The sequence below is a fragment of the Apus apus genome, chromosome 16 (genome assembly GCF_020740795.1).
Source record: "Apus apus isolate bApuApu2 chromosome 16, bApuApu2.pri.cur, whole genome shotgun sequence".
NCBI lineage: Eukaryota > Metazoa > Chordata > Aves > Apodiformes > Apodidae > Apus > Apus apus.
The window spans coordinates 10,009,590-10,028,142 of record NC_067297.1 but is presented as its reverse complement, the minus strand read 5'-3'; the positions used below and the strand labels follow the sequence as shown (position 1 = coordinate 10,028,142).

Genomic DNA, 18,553 nt, shown 5'->3' with positions numbered 1-18,553 from the left:
TTGCACTGCCATCTTCACTGCCATACTCCTAGGTGGTATTTGCACTGAAATCATTAATATTTGTGCAATTACCCTGTCTTAGAAACAAAATTAATATCCCTGCTTTCTTTGCAAAACAGCAATTGTGATCACATTTAATAAAAGCTCTTTTATACTTTCATTGGTGTTAAATAATGTATAAACTTTCAACATTTGCAAATGGGTCAGGGAAATATTTGTTTGCAGGTTAATACTCTAATCCTACTGCAGAATTGCTGAAGAACTTTCTCCTTGCAGAGATGAGCTCAGAATGCTAATCATCATCACTCATGGTTTCAGAGATAAAGTAGCCATTCACTCTTGTTCCTTGTTTACCCAAGCCATATCAAATACAGTTTTTAAACCACTGTACACAGTGTATCAGAGGTTGAAAGTTATGTTAGACCAAAGAAATGTGATTAAGTTAGAACACACACAATTTCAAGGAATCCCTCACATTTTTGTTGTTGGAGGAGGCAAGTCTGCCCATGGCACTTTGAATACTGCCCTAGAGGATTCAGTCTGGCAATAGTGATGGGAAACATATGTTCTGCTAAGAAAGTTTCTGGGTTTTTTGTTACTCTGATTACTTCGACATCTTCAATATCTGGTAAAACTATTTTCTGCTGTAACCTCACTTGCATCAGGTTAGTTAGGGCAAATGCTTTTAATCATACAGAGAGATTAGTGTTGTATTTAGGTGCTTGGGAAAGTCTGTCTCTTGTCTTGAAGACTCTGGGCCACCAAAGATTTTTAAGACAATGTCAAAGACATTTTCATTGCTAAGCTTAGTAGATCCTATCTGGTTGTGATGATACAGACTGTATCACAGGTCAAGAGTAGAAAGCATTGCTTATTTTCAAGTTGTTACTGATCTGGGGAGAGAAAACTTTACAATACAGGTAGTTTAGCTACGAGCAATTGTCTGCTCTGTGGACTCTTACCTTTTGAAAGCTAAATTAGAGGTGTATAAATTGACCATTACACAATGAGAATCATTTTGAATTGTGAATGCTGTTGGTTTTCTTCTTTTATTCTTGCTGAAAGGGAGCTTTTGTGGCTTACAGAAAGCAGGACTTTTTGTGCATAAGTGTATTCAATCATTAACCATTTGCACACAGGCTGAGGCTACATGAGTGGATACAGGGAAAGCCTTGCCAACCACTGACCATGATACTCAGATGGCACGAACTAATGTAAAAGTTAAAGCTATGAAACATTTTGTCGTTGATACTTCACTGTTTGTGCACACTTCTAAATCTTGATTTGATCCTGCCACTACTTGAATGTATAGATGTATGGAATATTTGACAGTGAGTTAATGGGATCTGAAATACAAAAAAAATGAGAGATAAGAATAGCCAGCAGCTTTTGGGCAATAAATAACACAAAACCATGTTAAAAGGGAAGACACTGAGTTATTCAGCAGCCTATGTTTCAAAATTATGTATTCAGCATCTCTAAAAGCTCTCAGAAGGAGCTAAATAACCAGAAGGAGGTAAATAAACTTCAAAGCCAGTAAGAGGGCCCAAACATAAAGAGAGTTTGAGAGAGAGCAGGACCTGGAAAGCCTACTGTTAGCAGAGACAGCTTTTGAAGTCTTGAGAGGAAAGGCAGCTCAGCTGAGCACAGGCAGCAATACTTTGAGGGTACCTTGGTCTCCTCTGCCATTTCTACCAGGGCTTGAAGCCAGAATATAGCCAAAGTTTTCAGCCCGTTGAACCTTCACACTGAATAGACTGATTTACAATTTTTGGCAGTGCCAGCACTCACTGTTTATCCTCCCCTAGAAATACTGGCCCATTGCCCTCTGAAGCACACAGATGTGCCAGCTAACTTCTGTGCTCTGCCTGCACTAGGTAGATCTGTCACTATTCTGAATTTACACCTGGCGTTTGCCTTCCCTGGGGTGATTCTCTGTTGTTTAAGAATCATGTTCTTCTATCTGCTGAAGCTGATATGAATGGTTTAATTGCACAGTTACTTTCATTATATAAATAATATATTAACCATGCATCTTATTTTCATTATCCGTGAGCGGCGGCACCGGTGTAGTTCTCATGGTGATTCTTTTTATTCAGTGCAGGCATTTTCTAGCTTTATCTCCCAGACACCTGCATTTCTAGGTCTTTAAAAAATATTTTACAGAATTTCTTTTTGGTACTATATAGAGAAGCTGACATTTTCTTTGAAGGTGATTGGTCAATTTACCAGGATGAAAAATGCCTGTGTTTGAAGTGAAGTACTGCCCATACAAAGGGCACATGTAGTAGCAGATCTGGATGTACATGAGATGGTCTTCTTCCCTCTTTTTTCTGTGTTGTGGCTAACTGCTCAGGCTCGCCTTTTACACTGGCATATGTATACAAATTATACCCATTTCTGTGCCTGAATAAAAGGCTTATTAGAAATATGGGTGTTCCCCAAGTGGTAAGCTAGCATGCATATCCTCTCCTTCATTGTGGCCACTGAAGTGCATATCCTTATGTTTGATAATTGAGTAATTTGCAGATAGCACTTGCACAAATACTTACAGCATAGCAGCTGATAAAGAGACATTAACACACTGTAAGTAGTTTGTATGTCAATCGTATGGTTCTAGAAAAGAAAAATGCTTGATTTTCTGAAAGAGCTCTGAGTTCTGAATGTCTGCATTCTGCAAGTGGGAGCCCATGCTTCAGAAACTACAGCTGAACTGCATGTCAGCTGGAGTTAAGGGAGACACATGAAAAATGAAGTTATTGCTGTCTAAAGCTGAGCATCCAAACCTGCAAACAAGCTCAGCCAGATGCTCAAAGGGTATGAGGCAGAACCCAGATAAGTCACAGTGAATCCTCCCATTGGCTTCCAGTCAGACTGTAAGTGACTTGTAGGTGGTCACATTTGATTAGATGAAGAAGTGGGGATAAAGCTGAGAAGTCCTTATTCTCTGTCTCCTGGTGTTTTCTATTTGCTGTTTCTGCCTTCTGCAGCTTCTCAGCTTCTATGGTTTGGACTCAGTTTGGCATTATCTCTAGCATTAAGTATTGTAATCATGAGTAAGGATCTAATTTCTTCTATCATTTATGTTTCCAAGTTTTTGTCCTCTAAATCCACATTTTAAAAGAATGCTAATAGGACTACCTGTCAAGAAATGTTACATTGCTGCTTCTGTTCTTAGGTAATTTACATAAATTATTTTTAAGCATTACTTTAAATAAAATCCTCCACAGGAGCATAAAATTAAAGTTGGAATGTAGTTCAGTGTGAACAGTATTTATTACTGTGATTATACAGGCAATTGGATGAATGCAGCATAAGTCATGTAAGACTTTCCCACCTCCCCTCTTCTGTATTTTTGGCAGATACAGGGAAGGAAAAGAACAAGTCTCTGAAGTCAGAGGCATTGGCTGCAGCTGCAGTGTGTGATAGACACAGCCTGGGGGTGCTCTGCAGAGCAGACTCACCTGTCTTCTTCTGGGGTAGTCTCACAGGCAGGCAGAACAACAGCCTCTCCACATCACATGGGTCCTGAGCAAGGAACTGAATCCATTGGTTAAATTAGCACATACCTGAATGCAAGAATGTTGTGGATGGAAAGCAGGCCGAGTACAAAGCATGTGACCCTTGTGGCTATTCCAGTGCTGTGTGGACAGAGCAAAGATTCCAGGCAGTCCTGATTTGATGTAAAATAAGAGGTTATCGTTAACATGTATGTATGGAGATCATCTATCACCCAGTTACAAACCTTTCCAGCAGAACTAATGTGCATCCCTGACGATTAAAATTTCATGGCAGTGATGCATATGTTGATAGTTTGTCTTGTCAGTGAGAGTCAAAGCAGCGATTAGAAGATGTTCAATGTGATTTCACATTTCAGTGTTTCCCAGGGGTCACATTATAACCATGCATCATGCACAGCAATCCCCTGCATTGCAACAGCAACATTGATGCTGTGGCAACCAAAGGTTTTATAGCATGTATGTATTTATATACAATGTGTACTTAGGTTTTTAAGTGTAGTGTGCTAGTTAACCTCGCGTTGAGATGAACTCGTCTTATTTGTGATACTGTCTTTCATAGCTGACAGATTGTGTAAATAATATATCTCCTGCTATCCTTTTTGTTCCCCGTGTTCCTGTGCACAGATTGTCACTACTGGTTGTGCAGCAATGTTTAAAATTCATTTTCCACTGACACAATAGCTGTCTGCTTTGCTGAGCTGAACCAAGACACTAGTTTGCAAAGATCTGAGTACATTTGTAATCAAGCTGAAGTATTGGAAGTTGTCTCTTGATAGAAAATTAGACCAGCTGCTCAGAATAGATTAGTTCAGACATAAAATCTCTTTTTACGTGTTTGAAATTCACAGTTTCTCTTCCCTAGAACTAAATTAGAGTGGCAGAGGAAAAAGAATAGTTGTAATCTGTGAGGTCTAGTATTTTTCCCAGTAAAGTTAAAGGAAATTCTTACATGGCTTTTTTTGCAGAGCTTGTTGAGCTAACAGTGCTGTATCTGCCACTGCCCAGTTATAACTGCTCCAGAAGAGCTTGTTGCTGATGCCTCCTCTTCTCTTTATATTGTGACTGTATGTGTGTAGTGAGTATTTTAGTCTTTCCAGAAAACTAACTGAAGATGTCACAGTAGCAGTGAGATGTAAGTTGAGATTAGCTGAGGTCAAACACCTGATGCCAGTTGTCCTCCATGCAGGAGACCACGGGAACTATTGAATTGGTAGCCAGCCTGGATTTCTTACACTTGGCTAGGCAAAAAAATTGTGTGTCAATAAATTTGTTGCTCATATTTGTCTTAATGCTCTTGGGATTGCCTTGATTTTAAATGTCTTGGTGGGCTGCATAAAAGAACATATCAAATTATTATGTATTTAGCATTTTTTTATAAATAAACTATAGTACTTGACCTTGAAAAATTACTTTGAACAGCTTCATATATTAGCTCATTGTTGAAGTGCTTTACCAAAACCAAGATATGGGCATAAGCTATTTCAGTATCATTACAACTTCAAGGAACTTTTCATTTATTATGTCCTTTATCTTTTTCAGGACTTTGTTGTGCTGTCCAAGAGTTTGATGAATGACCCCATTATGGAAAGAGAAATTGTAACAAGGGCCAAAGCTTACGTGAAGAAACACCATTCATGGGAAAGTGAAAGAAAAGTCTATCAGGATCTTGTCCTAAGACTCCAGTGAATTGCAAGACGACAGCTGAAACCCAGCAGTGTGCATAGAGCACTTTAATAATGGATATGTAATTACATTTGGGTTTCTTTTTAGAAGAGATAGCAAGACACACATTATTATCCTATTCAAACATGCCAACATCACAGGAGTTTCCTACTACTTCAAACTACCAAGTGTTTCTAATTCACCACACTGGCTCTAGTGTACCAGGTCATTATAGACTGGTATAATTTTGTGAGATCACACAGGAGAAATATAGTCTTTGAGCAGACACAATTTTTCTTGCTGTAAGGCCTCAAAAAGAGGAGGATTTCTTGCACACAGTGGAGCACCCCAACACAGCGAGCTAACGTCACATGTTCTGATCATGTTGCATCCCAACCAAACTGCAGTAGCAGTTTTTATTCCATTTATCCCAAGCTGAATGTATTCAGGTACGTGTGATGCTTACATATATGTTCATAAAGCCAAGATTATTTATATAAACAGAGTATAAAATTATTAAGAGGAAAGCCTTCTTAAGACTGAAACATCTGCTTATTTATTGAGCGCATAATGATAAGGAGGCCAAAATGCAGAGTGTTGGTGCTTGAGGAAAGTGAGGAGTATAGGTCATGTTTTTTGCTGCCCTCTAAGATAAACTGGTATGGCCAAACAGTCTTATCCCTGCCTGTTCTCTTCGTCCTGGGAGTGGAGCAGGAAGGTTGGCACAGCCCCCAGCTGCCTTCCTTCCGTGGCTGCAGATGCCAGAACCTCGCAGTGCTGCCCCCAGCAGCAAGAGGCTTACAGGCAGAGATGCTTTGTTATGTAAACTACCTCTTATTTGCCAGTTTCTTTGGTACCTCTACGATGTGCTTATTTACTAAAAGATTTATGAGAGCTCTTAAAAGGGATGAAGGGGAGGCAATTTTCAAGCTATTTTCAATGTACTATGTATTTTGGTACCGTTTGTTCTCATTTGTGGCTTTCAGGATAGACTGTAATACACTGCAGCAGGCTATTCTAACATGAGACTGACTTACCTGTGCTTCAAGTCCCTGCTAATCATTCCTGCCAGCTCAGTGATTATGGACATATCTTTGAAACCGTAATTGGTCATCAAAGGACTTAATTTTTTAGGAAAAAAAGAGAATCATATTTTTTAACTGCTTGTTAGTGGGAAACTGTTTGCTTTGCATAGGCTTGAACCTGTCCCCATGAGAACCAGTGAGTTTCCTATTGATTTGAATGGCTGTTGTGTCAGACTTCATAATGTTGAAGTTCACTGGGTATTTTAAGCATTCCTCTATTTTTGATGGTTTGTAACTGTTTCTGATAACCTGCTTGTTTGGCTTGGATCCTAGGCCGTTCCTCCACTCCCCTTCCTATAGTATCAGTTGTTTTCTGAGAAATACAAATCAGTAAAAAACAAATAAACAAAAATGTAATATGGGATAGAAGTCCAAGCATTGAGATAATGGTAAATGATTAGTAATAATAATGATTAGAAAGCTTTTTCTAAAGCGTGATGTATTTATTGCCAAGCTTAAAGCAACTAAATGCATTGATCTGGAATTTGCACTATTTCCAGCAAAACAAAACGTGTAAGTGAGAAATTCTGCTACACCCTCAGAATATAATTAACATATGATTTTTCAGGCTGTATTTAATCTCTAAATATGAAATCTGCATCTGGGAAAACAGCATGCTCATTTGCATGTGAGAACCATACCAGAAGCACAAACAACCCTTCTCCAATATATGCATTATGAAAAAAAAAAAAAAAGGAAAACAACCAAAATGATGGTGAGATCAGCCCTCAGGACTGTGTTACAGTCATCAAACAAGGCAGCATTCATCAATCAAGGGCATTCAGCTTTGGTATCATTTATCACATGGGCTTGTGTTCCGCAGCATGAAGCCTGTCTATTAAGGCTAAAAGGTTGGGGCAATGACTGCTTGGGAATTTCATCACAATAAATTGCAATTGAATTTATGTTTTAAATTTCATCCAGTTTTATGTTTCAGGCCCATAAATATTCAATGACTCTTGCACGTCCTTGTAAAGAAAATATTAGAACCCATGCAAGCAGTTTTAGGTATAATTATCTTTCAAGCGACTTCACTCCAATGATTTTATATTTAAGAATAATCCTTTTGTTGTCCTGCAGCCCTAATTATAGTGTTTATCTTCCCCTTCAAAGCCTCATTTCTTATCTGAGTGGCTTTTTAAGCAAGGCACACACCTCAGTGAGATACAGATACAGCTCCAAAAATAGGACTTGTTCTGTTTGCAGGAAAAACCTGCATTGTGACTTTATACTGCAGGTGATTATTTCAGGACCTTGAAATGTACTGTTAATTAATCCAATTACATACATTTTATTTTGCCATTAATTCTGCCTTTGCATTGTAAGCAGTGACCCCACACAATGGGCACTATTGTGCTGTTTCCTTTCTTGGCACGACTATTTCAGAAGTGGAGACAATTTGGTTGTTGTCACAAAAGGCAGCTAGAGCCTGTGGGGTGGGAAATGAGAGCTTCCTGAATTAGGCTTTCATTTTACTTAGCCCCAAAGCCCACACACTCCCATTTTTAGAGTGAGTTTCTACATAACATTTCTGTTATTCTCCCCAGCAATGGAGCCAGTGCTTCTGCCCTGCCAGGGAGAGCATTCCCAGGCAGCTGGGCATTCCCCTTCCACAGGCTCTCCATAGAACTGAGGGGATCCTCACTTCCCAGAGTAAGCACAGCATTTGTCAGCCTCTCCTCCTCTGCCAGCAGCACAATCAGCAGCTGGTTCTGAACACCAGCCTTTGGAAAACAGATTGTACTGATCTGTAAATGCTCATCTTAGCAACAACCAGAGCACCTTAGAGGTGGACTGTACCTTGTGTCTGGAGGGAGATAATGTAGCCTGATAGAACAGGGGAAAGGATTTAGATATGTATCTCCAAGGATTTCAAGAAAACAAAAGTCAGACTTTCTCTGTGGGCTCCTTACAGCTCATTTGAGAATTTTTAGACTATTTCAGACTTCCGAAGGCATGAATGAAACTGAGCAGCAGAGGAAAGGAACTGGAGTGTGACTGGCTCTAAGGATATTAGCACATTCAGTATTTTAGAAAAGGCTGTATCTGAGGAGGCTTAGCTCCAAAAATAATTAGTGGCATGGCATTTAGAGCAGTAACATTTTAAATTCATCTTTTGTGCACAGCAAAAGTTAACTGTTACAATAGTTAGCAGGGATGCCAAGGTTTGCATCCCTGCCAAGGTTCTGCATGTTCAACCATGATCACTTTGGTAGCTTGGCTGCCTCAGCAGGTTAATGCAGAGCTCTTTGGGATGCCACTTGCAACCTGATGCCAACTGTTGTGATTTCAGGTTCTCACAGAACCTTAGAGCTCCCAAGTAGCACAAGATATTACTTGGTGATTGCAGGGAAATTAGATTTGATATTTTGCCATTAACCCCCTTGACATATCAGGACTCAAAGACAACCGTCAGAAGAAAATGTTAAATTGTATATTGGAAGGTTTAAAACTATTTGAGTTCCTGCATAATTTACCAGCAACCTGAACATTTAGCAATCCAAACCTCTGCAAACGCTACCTTTATGTTTAATGAATGCACAGGTACTTCAGTCTTCTTTTTCAATGTCTTTTCTCTTGTCTGTTGGGCTCATTACCTGTTCTGTCCCTTTCTCCCTTCAGTCTTTTTAATCTTTTGGACAAGAACCATTCCACATGAAAATAAAGAAACAGTTTTGTTAAAGACTTGTCAGAGGAGATGGGTGCTTCCATGTGGAAATCAATCATTTAATGGCTCGGTGGGATCAGAGCTTTTTTTTTTTTTTTTCATTAAGTTGTCCAGAGTAATTTAATCATTCCACAATTTATTTTGCTTCCACCCTAGTCTCTCTGGTTAGTCCAAGCCCAGTTGCTTTAACGTTTGAAACAAACCTCATGTAAGAGCAGGTCTCTGCCTGAGCTTCAATTCCTTGGGATCTCCTTGCTCGTGTCCCAGTATCCCTAGATGCCACAGGTACCTTTAATTCTGCCTGTTGTAGCCAAAGGAAAGTTTTGATCTTCCAAAGTCTTAATTGCATTTAGAATTTTAGAGTAAAGGATCTACTATTAAAAAACAAACAAACAAAAAAAAAAAACCACAAAAAAAACTTGTGATCACCAACGTAAGAACCAACTGTAAAATAAAACCAGAATTTCTGCTTTTTAAAAAACAATCTAAATTTTCTAAAGGGAGTGGATAATCTTTATATGCAATTTAATTATCTTTAAATAAGTCATATTTTCATTGAGTAACTACTCCATGTCATGCTTGTGACATCTAATTTTAGACTTTAAATATTGAGGGCACTTGGAATCTCTCATCCTTTCCAAAAATATAGGCCAGCATTTGTTTTGTTTAGTGCATGAAAAATGAATTTAGATCCTCATTTCCCCTAGAGCATTACCATTAGGCTAATTCAAAACATTTGTCTAAAAGTAAACATACATTTTAATAAGAACAACAGAGAACGTCTGGTCACTGAGGCATCAAAGTTACAAACACCTGACCTGAAGCAGAACTGAAACTCTTGTTCAGCCCCCGTTAACCCCTCCTACTCCAGAAGCCAAGCACGTCACCTCTTTTGAGATATTTTAGTATGCTTCTTACCTTGCAATTCCCATTCTTGTGTACTTCAGCACAAATCTTAAGATGTAAGTCCAGCTGGAACTATAACCTTGCTAGATAGAGGTCACATTTCATTTGTCTGGTTCAGTCAAGTTCCATCAGGCATTGAGAACAACTGCCCCTGCACGGCTTCAGCAATTAATCCCTGCCATCTAAAAGTTGTGCTGTTCTTTTAGTGGCTTTAATGAAGTGAAATGAGTTATGGAATCTTTAATTTAACCTGAGTAATATATCAAAAGCTTATATGCTTGGAGCATGGCCTTTGCCACCCCTTACAGTCTCATAGCTTCTTTCCTAGCTTTTTTTTTTTTTTCTCCTTTAAAAACATGACATAAGTCACCAGAAATCATATTAAAAAATATAGGCTGGCCTTGCACAAGTGGTCACACCTGGCATCACGTGGTGCACGTGGGGGTCATGTAAATATTTTTTTGCTTTCCAGAGGCAAAGCTTACCCACACCTTTCAGCACTGGGACTGGGTGCTCTGGAGGAGGCAGGAGGCTGCCCATGCTCTGGTCTGCAGGAGAAACAATAAATATGGCTGGCAATAATTATTGGCACTCCAATCTCTGTTGACCTGCCTGGTATAATCTGGCAATAACAACAGTTATTTGAAGAGCAAGGTAAGGCTGTAGACGTAACACACTAATGAAGTAGCAATGCTCTCAAATATTAGTACAAAATATTAGCATTTCAGTCCCTATTTAGCAGTCGACTGCTGAATTCAGAGTCAGACAGTGACACCACCGTGGCATTACCTCTCACTCCTCAAACAACAACCTCAGACACTTCTGGATTACAAGGTGCTGTTTGATGTGAATAAAGGCATTAAAGGCTGGGTCACACTTTGTAACGTGGTTTGAAATATGCTTGTCTTGGGCAAGTATTAGTGACATTGTAGCTATCTACAGACTGCACCGCAAGCCAGGCAGAAAAGTTGCCTCTTTTTCTATGTGAAAGTATAGCAAAGTAAGAGGGAATGAGGAAATGTAATAACCATTTACTGGCATAAGAGAACATCAGTATTACATGTTCTGAATATTCATCATCTTTTAATAACATTTCACTCTTTTTTTGATCTCGATATGACCCTAGTAATGATTCTGTTCTGAACAGGTTTAAAGTCCTTTAACAAAGTCTGTATCTAGCTCATCTTCAGTCTTGTATTTACTGTTTCTTACTGATTACATCTCTTACAATTGTAGCCTGGGGAAATGCTCCAAGGTGTCCCTGGAGTATCACGCAGCTAGTTACCTAGTGCATCTTCCATCCTTTTTAGTTACTTTTCTGTAGTTTAATGAGATAATTTTTCTATCCCCTCCCCTCTTAAAACATTTGTCCCTGCATGTCATTTCTTTGAATAAAACATCAGGATGTGTTTAAGCTTGCAGAAAGGAAAGTCTCCCAGCCACCATTGTTAAGGTACCATTGTTCCATGCTGAAGGTCCTGCTGTCCTTTCATCCCACTGCTTGCCAAGCTCTGATTTTGCTCTGCAGCAGGATCAAGTCACTAATCCAACTTGGATATGGGCTGTCCTTTGCAGCAACAGCCCAGGGCACTTGGTACTGCTGAGAAGTGGGAGCTGTAGATGTGCCTGTGGACATACCAGAAAAATCCTAAATGCTTTTTTTTGGTGGTGTGGTTTTTTTGTTTTTGTTTTTTCCTATAAAGAAAAGTACCTTTTAGACTGTCCTGTGAGGCTAGGATCTCCGGATGACTGCCACTGGCATATGGCTCTTACAGGTCCCTGCAGGAGCTCCAGCCTGCTAATGTTGTTGTAGCACTTGCTGGAGTTTTGCCAGTGCAATGCAACACGCTTCTGAATGTCACCTCAGGAGACAACAGAGCAGCCTGAACTTTGTGTGGAAGGGAACATAACACACAAGTCATTCACTGGACTAGGATGAATCCTCTGGTCCTGCACTGTGATCTCTCTGCAACCCATTGAACCACGGTGATGGGATTTTTGTTGGGGCTGAACTCAGTCTGAGACTGCTGAGACCAACTGCTTTCGTCCCATTGAAACAAAGCTTTGTCATACACCTGATTACACTGTAAGATCCCAGCTTCATGGAAGGATTAGTCTGAGAGACTCAGTCTCTGTTGCCACTACACTCCTTGCTCATGCTGTGGATACCTGTGTAGTTAAATCCTACTTTTAAACAGGAGAAATTGATGCTCAGGTCTGTAGCTTTTCAGCAGCAGTCATTAATTCTCTTTGATGGCTCCTATTTGTGTGTCTTGTTTAATGTCTCCAGTCCCAGCCCCAGGCAGTGAATTGACCCAGTACATTAAAAGGCAAGTACCAGAGATGTGCCGACGTTCCGCTGGCATCTGCAGCCATGGGCAGCTCAGGGGAAAACGGGAACATCTCATGCAACACTGACCTATCTCAGAAGAGGCCAAACTCCTGAACGTGAACTTTGAAGGCAAGATAAGGGTGATGTGCCTGAGCCAGTCTGGCAAGAAGGGGAAGTGCCCACGATGGACACACACAAAGCAGCTCAGCTGGAGAGAGAGAGAAAGAGAGAACAAGTGCTCATCCTGCCTGCAAAGAAACAGGCAGGGCCAGTCTTGGGCCCATGGAAGATAAGTTAATCCTCAGCAGGGGAATTTCTGCATGAAGACAAATAGTCAGAAACTGATCTACCCTAAACTACCTTATGGTTAGCAAGATTAATCTCACCTTCATGTAAGGATCTCATAAATACAGAAAACTATTTCTCCAGAACTCCTTTATGGCCAGTGGAGGGTCCGGGCCTAGTAAAAATGATAGTTCATCAATGCAACCTTAGGTGAGGATGATCCACCCACTGAAGGTATTTGTCTCTGTTAGAAGGAGGGTAACACCTTTCCAGTGCTCACATCTCAGTGAGAGAAATTCCGCCCCAAGTCCAGGTACCAGCTTTCTGAGAAGGGGTTCAGGTCTCAAGGTCAGAATCTTTAGACAAACACCTGAAGGAGGAGCCACAAGAGAGAGAGACCCTGGGGGCACAAAAGCTCTGTAAGCACTCATGAACTACACAGGCAGAGGCAATACCCTGCACGTGTGGGTGTGCAGGTTATTGTCCTGTGTGCAGGTTATTGTCCTGTGTGCAGCATTGGGACTGCAGTGAACCCAGCTGCTAGAATCTCAGAGCTTCTCTTGATCTAAACTGGGCAAAGCATCAGGGGGGTACAGCCAGTCTGGGGGCAAACCTGAGAGGGGGAGCAGGCAGTGGTGTGTGTCCAGCCAGAGAACACAAGCAACAGAACTGTTCCCCAGGCTTTAGCCACAGTCCAACTCACATTTTCCCCATCAACAGTACTTTGTCTCTTTGTTTCTAATTCTTCTGTGCTTATCTACATTTAAACTATTAATAACTGCATGATTCTTGCTACAACATTTGGGAAGGGAATACAGTGTCATTGGTTTGTAAGAGTTAACAACAGACAACTTGTAATTAAAGAAAAATTTGTTTCCTGAATCACAGCAAACCAGGTTTTAAGTGAAGCAAAGAAAACATGATAGCTTGATCTCAAATCCCACAGAAACCTATATCCATCCCTGGCTTTACACACTGCAGGTGTGCAAGAGTTAGTATATATTTATTGGGACCTTTTAAAGTGTCACACTGGATCACCTTAGCATTCCTGCTCCGCTACAGTTGTCACACAAATAACAAGTGCATGCAAGGACTTCCATTAATGTCTCTTGATATTGGAGATTTCTGGGAAGACAGAAATTTAATCATGAGACATGAAAAAAAAATGAAAGCCTAGAGATGAAGCAGGCACTTTTGTGATGCTCTTTCAGAAGCTGTCACATAATATAGATGCTATTCTCCCCAGTGTCTTCTTAGTTTTGCCTGTAAATGCATGTCTCCCTCTTCTCATCTATTTTTGGTAAGGCCAAAAGTCCCCCAGAGCACTATAATTATCTCCATCAGAAATGTCAGAAGAGTTTACAGCTGAAGTAGGTGTTTGCCCAGAACAGGAAAATCAGGTACACCTTCAGGTGTGCTGGGGAGGTATTAAAATCAAGTTGTTGCACATAATTTTCAGGGGAAGATTTGGGCTGCACTAGTGGGAAAGATTTGTGTATCAACTATACTTGAGAAAATAAGCCATATTATCCCTCTGGGCTTTGACTTCAAGCCATTAAGGACTGAGCAAGTTAAATGTATTTTAAATAAAACTTTGTTGCTTCATCTGTTGGAAGGCACAACAATAGATGAGTCCCTTAATGTAAATGCAGTAACGAGGCTATGCTTGTGATGCTTTCCCTGCACTTCCCTTTGTTTACTGCCAGTTTTTCCTGCAACACACCAAGGGTTAGAACCTCTGCCTAGCAGTTTGAAATAAGTGAGGTTTTACATTTAACGAGAAAAGTCACATTTTTGCTATGGCAGTGTTAAAATTCAATTACTTTAAGTTTTATGTGTGACTGAGTATCCATATACCCTGAAAGTGAAAACTACATTTTCAACAACATCTGTCAACTGGCAGGATCCTATTAGGAAATGTGGAAAAAACCCACATTATTAAAAAAGGATATGCCTTGCAAAGGCATATTGGAAGGGCTCAAATGACTTAAACCTGGACTTCAGATATGGGGAATGCAGAACATCAAACAGATGCCAACCTCCCAGCAGCTTTTGTGTGTCTCTTTGCTCCAAGGTGCCAGGGCATGATTTTCATCCCTCCTGTGACCTCCCCTCTCCCACTGATTTTATTAAGAATATTGGCTGCATGGCACGTCTCTGAAATCAGGCCTTTGCGTCATAAACTGGGCACTCAACATTAACTTCTGCTTTAAAACTGAGGATTAAAACATTTTCTCTCCTTAGTTCCCCTGTATTTTTTCAGGCCAACAGAAAGTTCAGAGAAATCCAGATTTTGCAGAAAGAGCTTTCACGGCGAGCGCGCTGCCATTTATTTGTGACAACACTCGGCATGGAACCCAGAGCAAAAGGCTCCATCTCTGGCATTGGACACAACAACTACCTCCGTGGAGGGGAGAGATACAAAAGCTGCAAGTACCCATTCACAGAGGAAGCAGATTAACACCCTAAGCCACCAAATCATTTCCATTGTGTACATACACAACTGTGTGAGCACAAAACCCGTGTTTCACTGCCTGTTATGCTCCATTATTTTTGAATACAATCTTTCTCTTGGCATTAGTACTAAATGAATGGTAAGTTCATTTCATCTGAAAGGCTAAACAAACAAGCACTAACAATGAGAATAAATCAGATTGCTGCAGTACTTTCAAGTAGCTGGTAAAAATAATATTTTCATCAACTACCTCAGCTGTAACCACCATGAGCTACTGGAAGGGTTAAGGCTGTGCCTCAGAAGTCTAGTGAGAAAACACACAAAATTATTCAAAATACGCAATTTCATCCCCGCCCCTTGACTCAGATCCAAAGCAGAAGATGGCAGTCTGAGTTTCTGCCCACACTACCAAGTTGAAGCCACCAACAAAACAAAGGCTAATGGAATATTCTGAAAGACCAGCCATTTAGCAGGAATGCTAATAGATAGCAATATTCTACAAAAATAACTGGCCAGACTGACGTGGTTTACTCCAAGAGAAAGTATTCTTTTGGTTTGCTCCAAAATAAAGAACAATCCCACATTTAAGACTCTGGACTAGTGTTTGTGAGACATGAGCTCAGTTCCTGGCTGCAGCATGGGCTGCCTGGTGTGACCCTCCTCACACAGGAGATGACCCCTCTATTCCATGGGAATGCTGCATGACAAGAGAGCTGGGAATTCTGAGCTCTTCAAACATGGTGATGCTGGAAACCAAGTTGAACACCGTGGGTAGCACCATTCAGATGTGCTCTGGGGTAGCTAAAATTAGAATTTAATGCTGAAGGACAGAGCACTCACTGGAGTCTCTGGGAATCGTACTACAATGAACTCAGCCCAGGCCTTTTTGTGGGCAACGAGCAACATACACTCTGAAACGTATTCTCAGTTAACCTCAGTGAAATGAGAAACCATGCAACTGCAGTCCATGCACTTGCATCAGATTAAAACCAGTACCTAGAATACCTTAGATATAAGTTTTTACTCAAAGGAATTAGAGCTGAGAACATTTTTTTTTGCCATTTTTTTTTCTGTAGACAGCCTTACCCAGAGACTGCCAGATTATTTCTTAAAGAACAAAAGACAGCGCCATGGTCATCTAACTCAACCCTAAGCAGAGCAGAGACCTATTGGCTACCTACATCCAGCCTGGTGGCAGCACCTGAGCTAGAACTTTGCTTCCAGAAAAACAACTAAAACAGAAGTGAGAAACCTGTTTCAATACTTGGTGACTTGCACCATCACTAGAAGAAACTTGCTGGTTCTAGCATTTGCACATCTACAGCTTCATACCCTAATGGTCATGTCTTTGCCTATGGATCAAAAAGTCTGTTCAAATTTATGTTCCCCACATAAGTACTTACAGGTCGTGATCGAAGCTCCACATAAGCTGCCTTTGATTCTGGCAAGGATTGTGCTCTTTGACGCTCTCACTCTACGAGATGTTTTCCAGTCTTTGAATCATTCCCCTCTCTGAATCCTCTCCAGTTCCTGAGCCAGCATGATTTGGAGGCAGTGGCTGGGGTGAAGAGGAAGATAAAGTCCTACACTTCTGAAAACATTCCACTTCTCTTTTTTTCGCTGCCCAGTACCTGCTAGAGCCTGAAATGCAGCACAGCCCTGCAGAGCAGGCAGAGCTGTCAGCAGGCACAGCCATCACAGGAGTGTCAGGGCTGCGGGCACAGCTGTTTGCTGTGGTGGTGGATGAGAGCAGGGGCTGAGAGATGCTCTGGGCACAAATCAGCACAGTCACAGCTCGGTGAGGATGAAAACAGCATCTGCAGCTGCACCAGCTCAGGAGGGCCAGGGAGACCATGCAAAACTGGGAAGAAACCACGTTCCTCGCTGGGGAGCTGGCACCTTCCTCGCTGCGCGGCACTCGCTCTGCACCGGGCTCTGATGGCCTGTGAGAAGGGCTGTGTTCACCTGGGGTTTTGTGTCTGCTTGTTTCCTGCAGTGATAAACACTGTTGGGAACAAGGGTATATGCCCATGATAGGACTGTCTCACTCCCTTTCCTCCCATGAGGCATCTGTAGGGCCTGCTTGGCAATGGCTGTGCAGGGAGGTGCAGCCGGTGCCAGGCAACCTTGGGAAGGATTCGCTGCAAAATGGTACCATGACACAGCTCACAAGGCTTTAAAAAACCAAGCAGTCACTGGATAGTAAAAACTCAGAGCAGAATTCATCTGTCACTCTAGTAATTAAAATAATTGTCGCCACAGGAAAAAGCTCTGTGGAATATTGCTCTGCTGTGACTTGGACAGGAAACTGTTTCTACAAGTGACACATCAGGAGTGACTTTTGTCCCATGAACCTCTGCTTTCCATTAAGATCTTTAATTGACTTCTACATAAATATTATGAATGACTCAAAGCTAGTTTTATTCTGCAACCAGTGTTCTTTTTTCACTTCTATACCAAATATTTAAAAGTCAATCTATTAACATAACAAATTGCCCACTGGAATTAGGGCTGCCCTTGGAGGCTGGGAGCACTGCCTGTGCTCCTCGTTAGCCCTTTCCTAGACCTTCTATGCTAATTCAAACTGAAGTAAACAAACGTGGATGATTAATTCACTTACAAAAAAAAAGCATTAAGTAGTAGTTTTAATCACCCACCTCTATTACTTCTATCAGAAGTTAATTTGAACAGTTGCAAATGAAGCCTTTAGAATCCAGCTTTAACTAATTAAGTTTTGTTAAAAGGCAAAAAAACCCAACACCAACCCTCTAAAATTCTCATAAGACATTCCCAAAACAAAAGCATTTCATTTTATATTGAATATTCATTTCCATAAGCAAAATAATAATAAAAAGCCCAACCACACAGTAAATCAAGACATTATGAACTGAAACTTCCCCCACTTTGCAGAACTGTACCAGCCTTTGGGCAGCCTGTGGTCGCACTGAGGGGCCTCATGCAGCTGAGGAGCTCAGATCTGATACCAACAGATACGGTTAAAGAAAGGAACAAAAAAACAGCTGGAAATTATTGCTGCCTTGCTCTGTCTTGGCACCACATGTAAAAGCAGCTGCGATCATGTCAGATTCCCCCAAACACAGTGTAAGATGCTGAAACATCTCAATTAAGAGAAGCAAAACACAACAGCCTCCAAAACAAATGGAAGAAAAACACTAAGATGCTTTCCTATATTGCACATATCACATAACAGTTGGAGGTCCAAACGAGACCAGGATCCCCCTCTCCAGCCCTTGCAGGGCGAATCTCTCTGTTCCATCATCAGCACTGTCCTCCCTGAGTTGGCCTAGCAACTGCTGGGCCACCAGTGCCAGATGGGCACAGTTTCCAGGGATTAAAGCCCCAAGCCCTCCCTGCTAGCTACTAAAAACCTGGCACCACCAAGAAGGCAAAGAATTAATAATAACCTTTAAAAATAAGTTGCTGTTAATAACTTGTTTCCAAAAAGCTGTCCCATCCTCTTGACTAAATGCAATCAATGAATCAACACACAAGGTTCAGGCATCAACCGTGCTCTGCATTCTGAGGCAAATACAGTCTAAACAGCCAAATAATCATGCTTCTCTCTCAATACCTACAAAATTTATGGTCACTGCAATATTTCAGCAAAGGCACTTTTTG

The 18,553-nt window shown here is 41.0% G+C and overlaps 1 protein-coding gene across 3 annotated transcripts in view; it reads left to right on the top strand.

The window, feature by feature from the left end:
* Nucleotides 1-15,502, top strand: part of GLT1D1 (glycosyltransferase 1 domain containing 1) — a 59,171-nt gene extending 43,669 nt beyond the window's left edge. Inside the window, exons 12-13 of one of the 3 annotated variants that reach the window (XR_007891012.1) lie at nt 5,061-5,632; nt 12,133-15,502. Coding sequence is in view for 1 of the 3 variants with exons in the window: in XM_051633604.1 (XP_051489564.1) it covers nt 5,061-5,207 (147 nt within the window). In the remaining 2 variants the exon portion in view is untranslated. Of the gene's footprint in view, nt 1-5,060; nt 8,952-10,314; nt 11,257-12,132 lie in introns of those variants that run through there. The other 2 variants (XR_007891011.1, XM_051633604.1) reach the window with 2 other exon arrangements.
* The last annotated feature ends 3,051 nt before the right edge of the window (nt 15,503-18,553 follow it).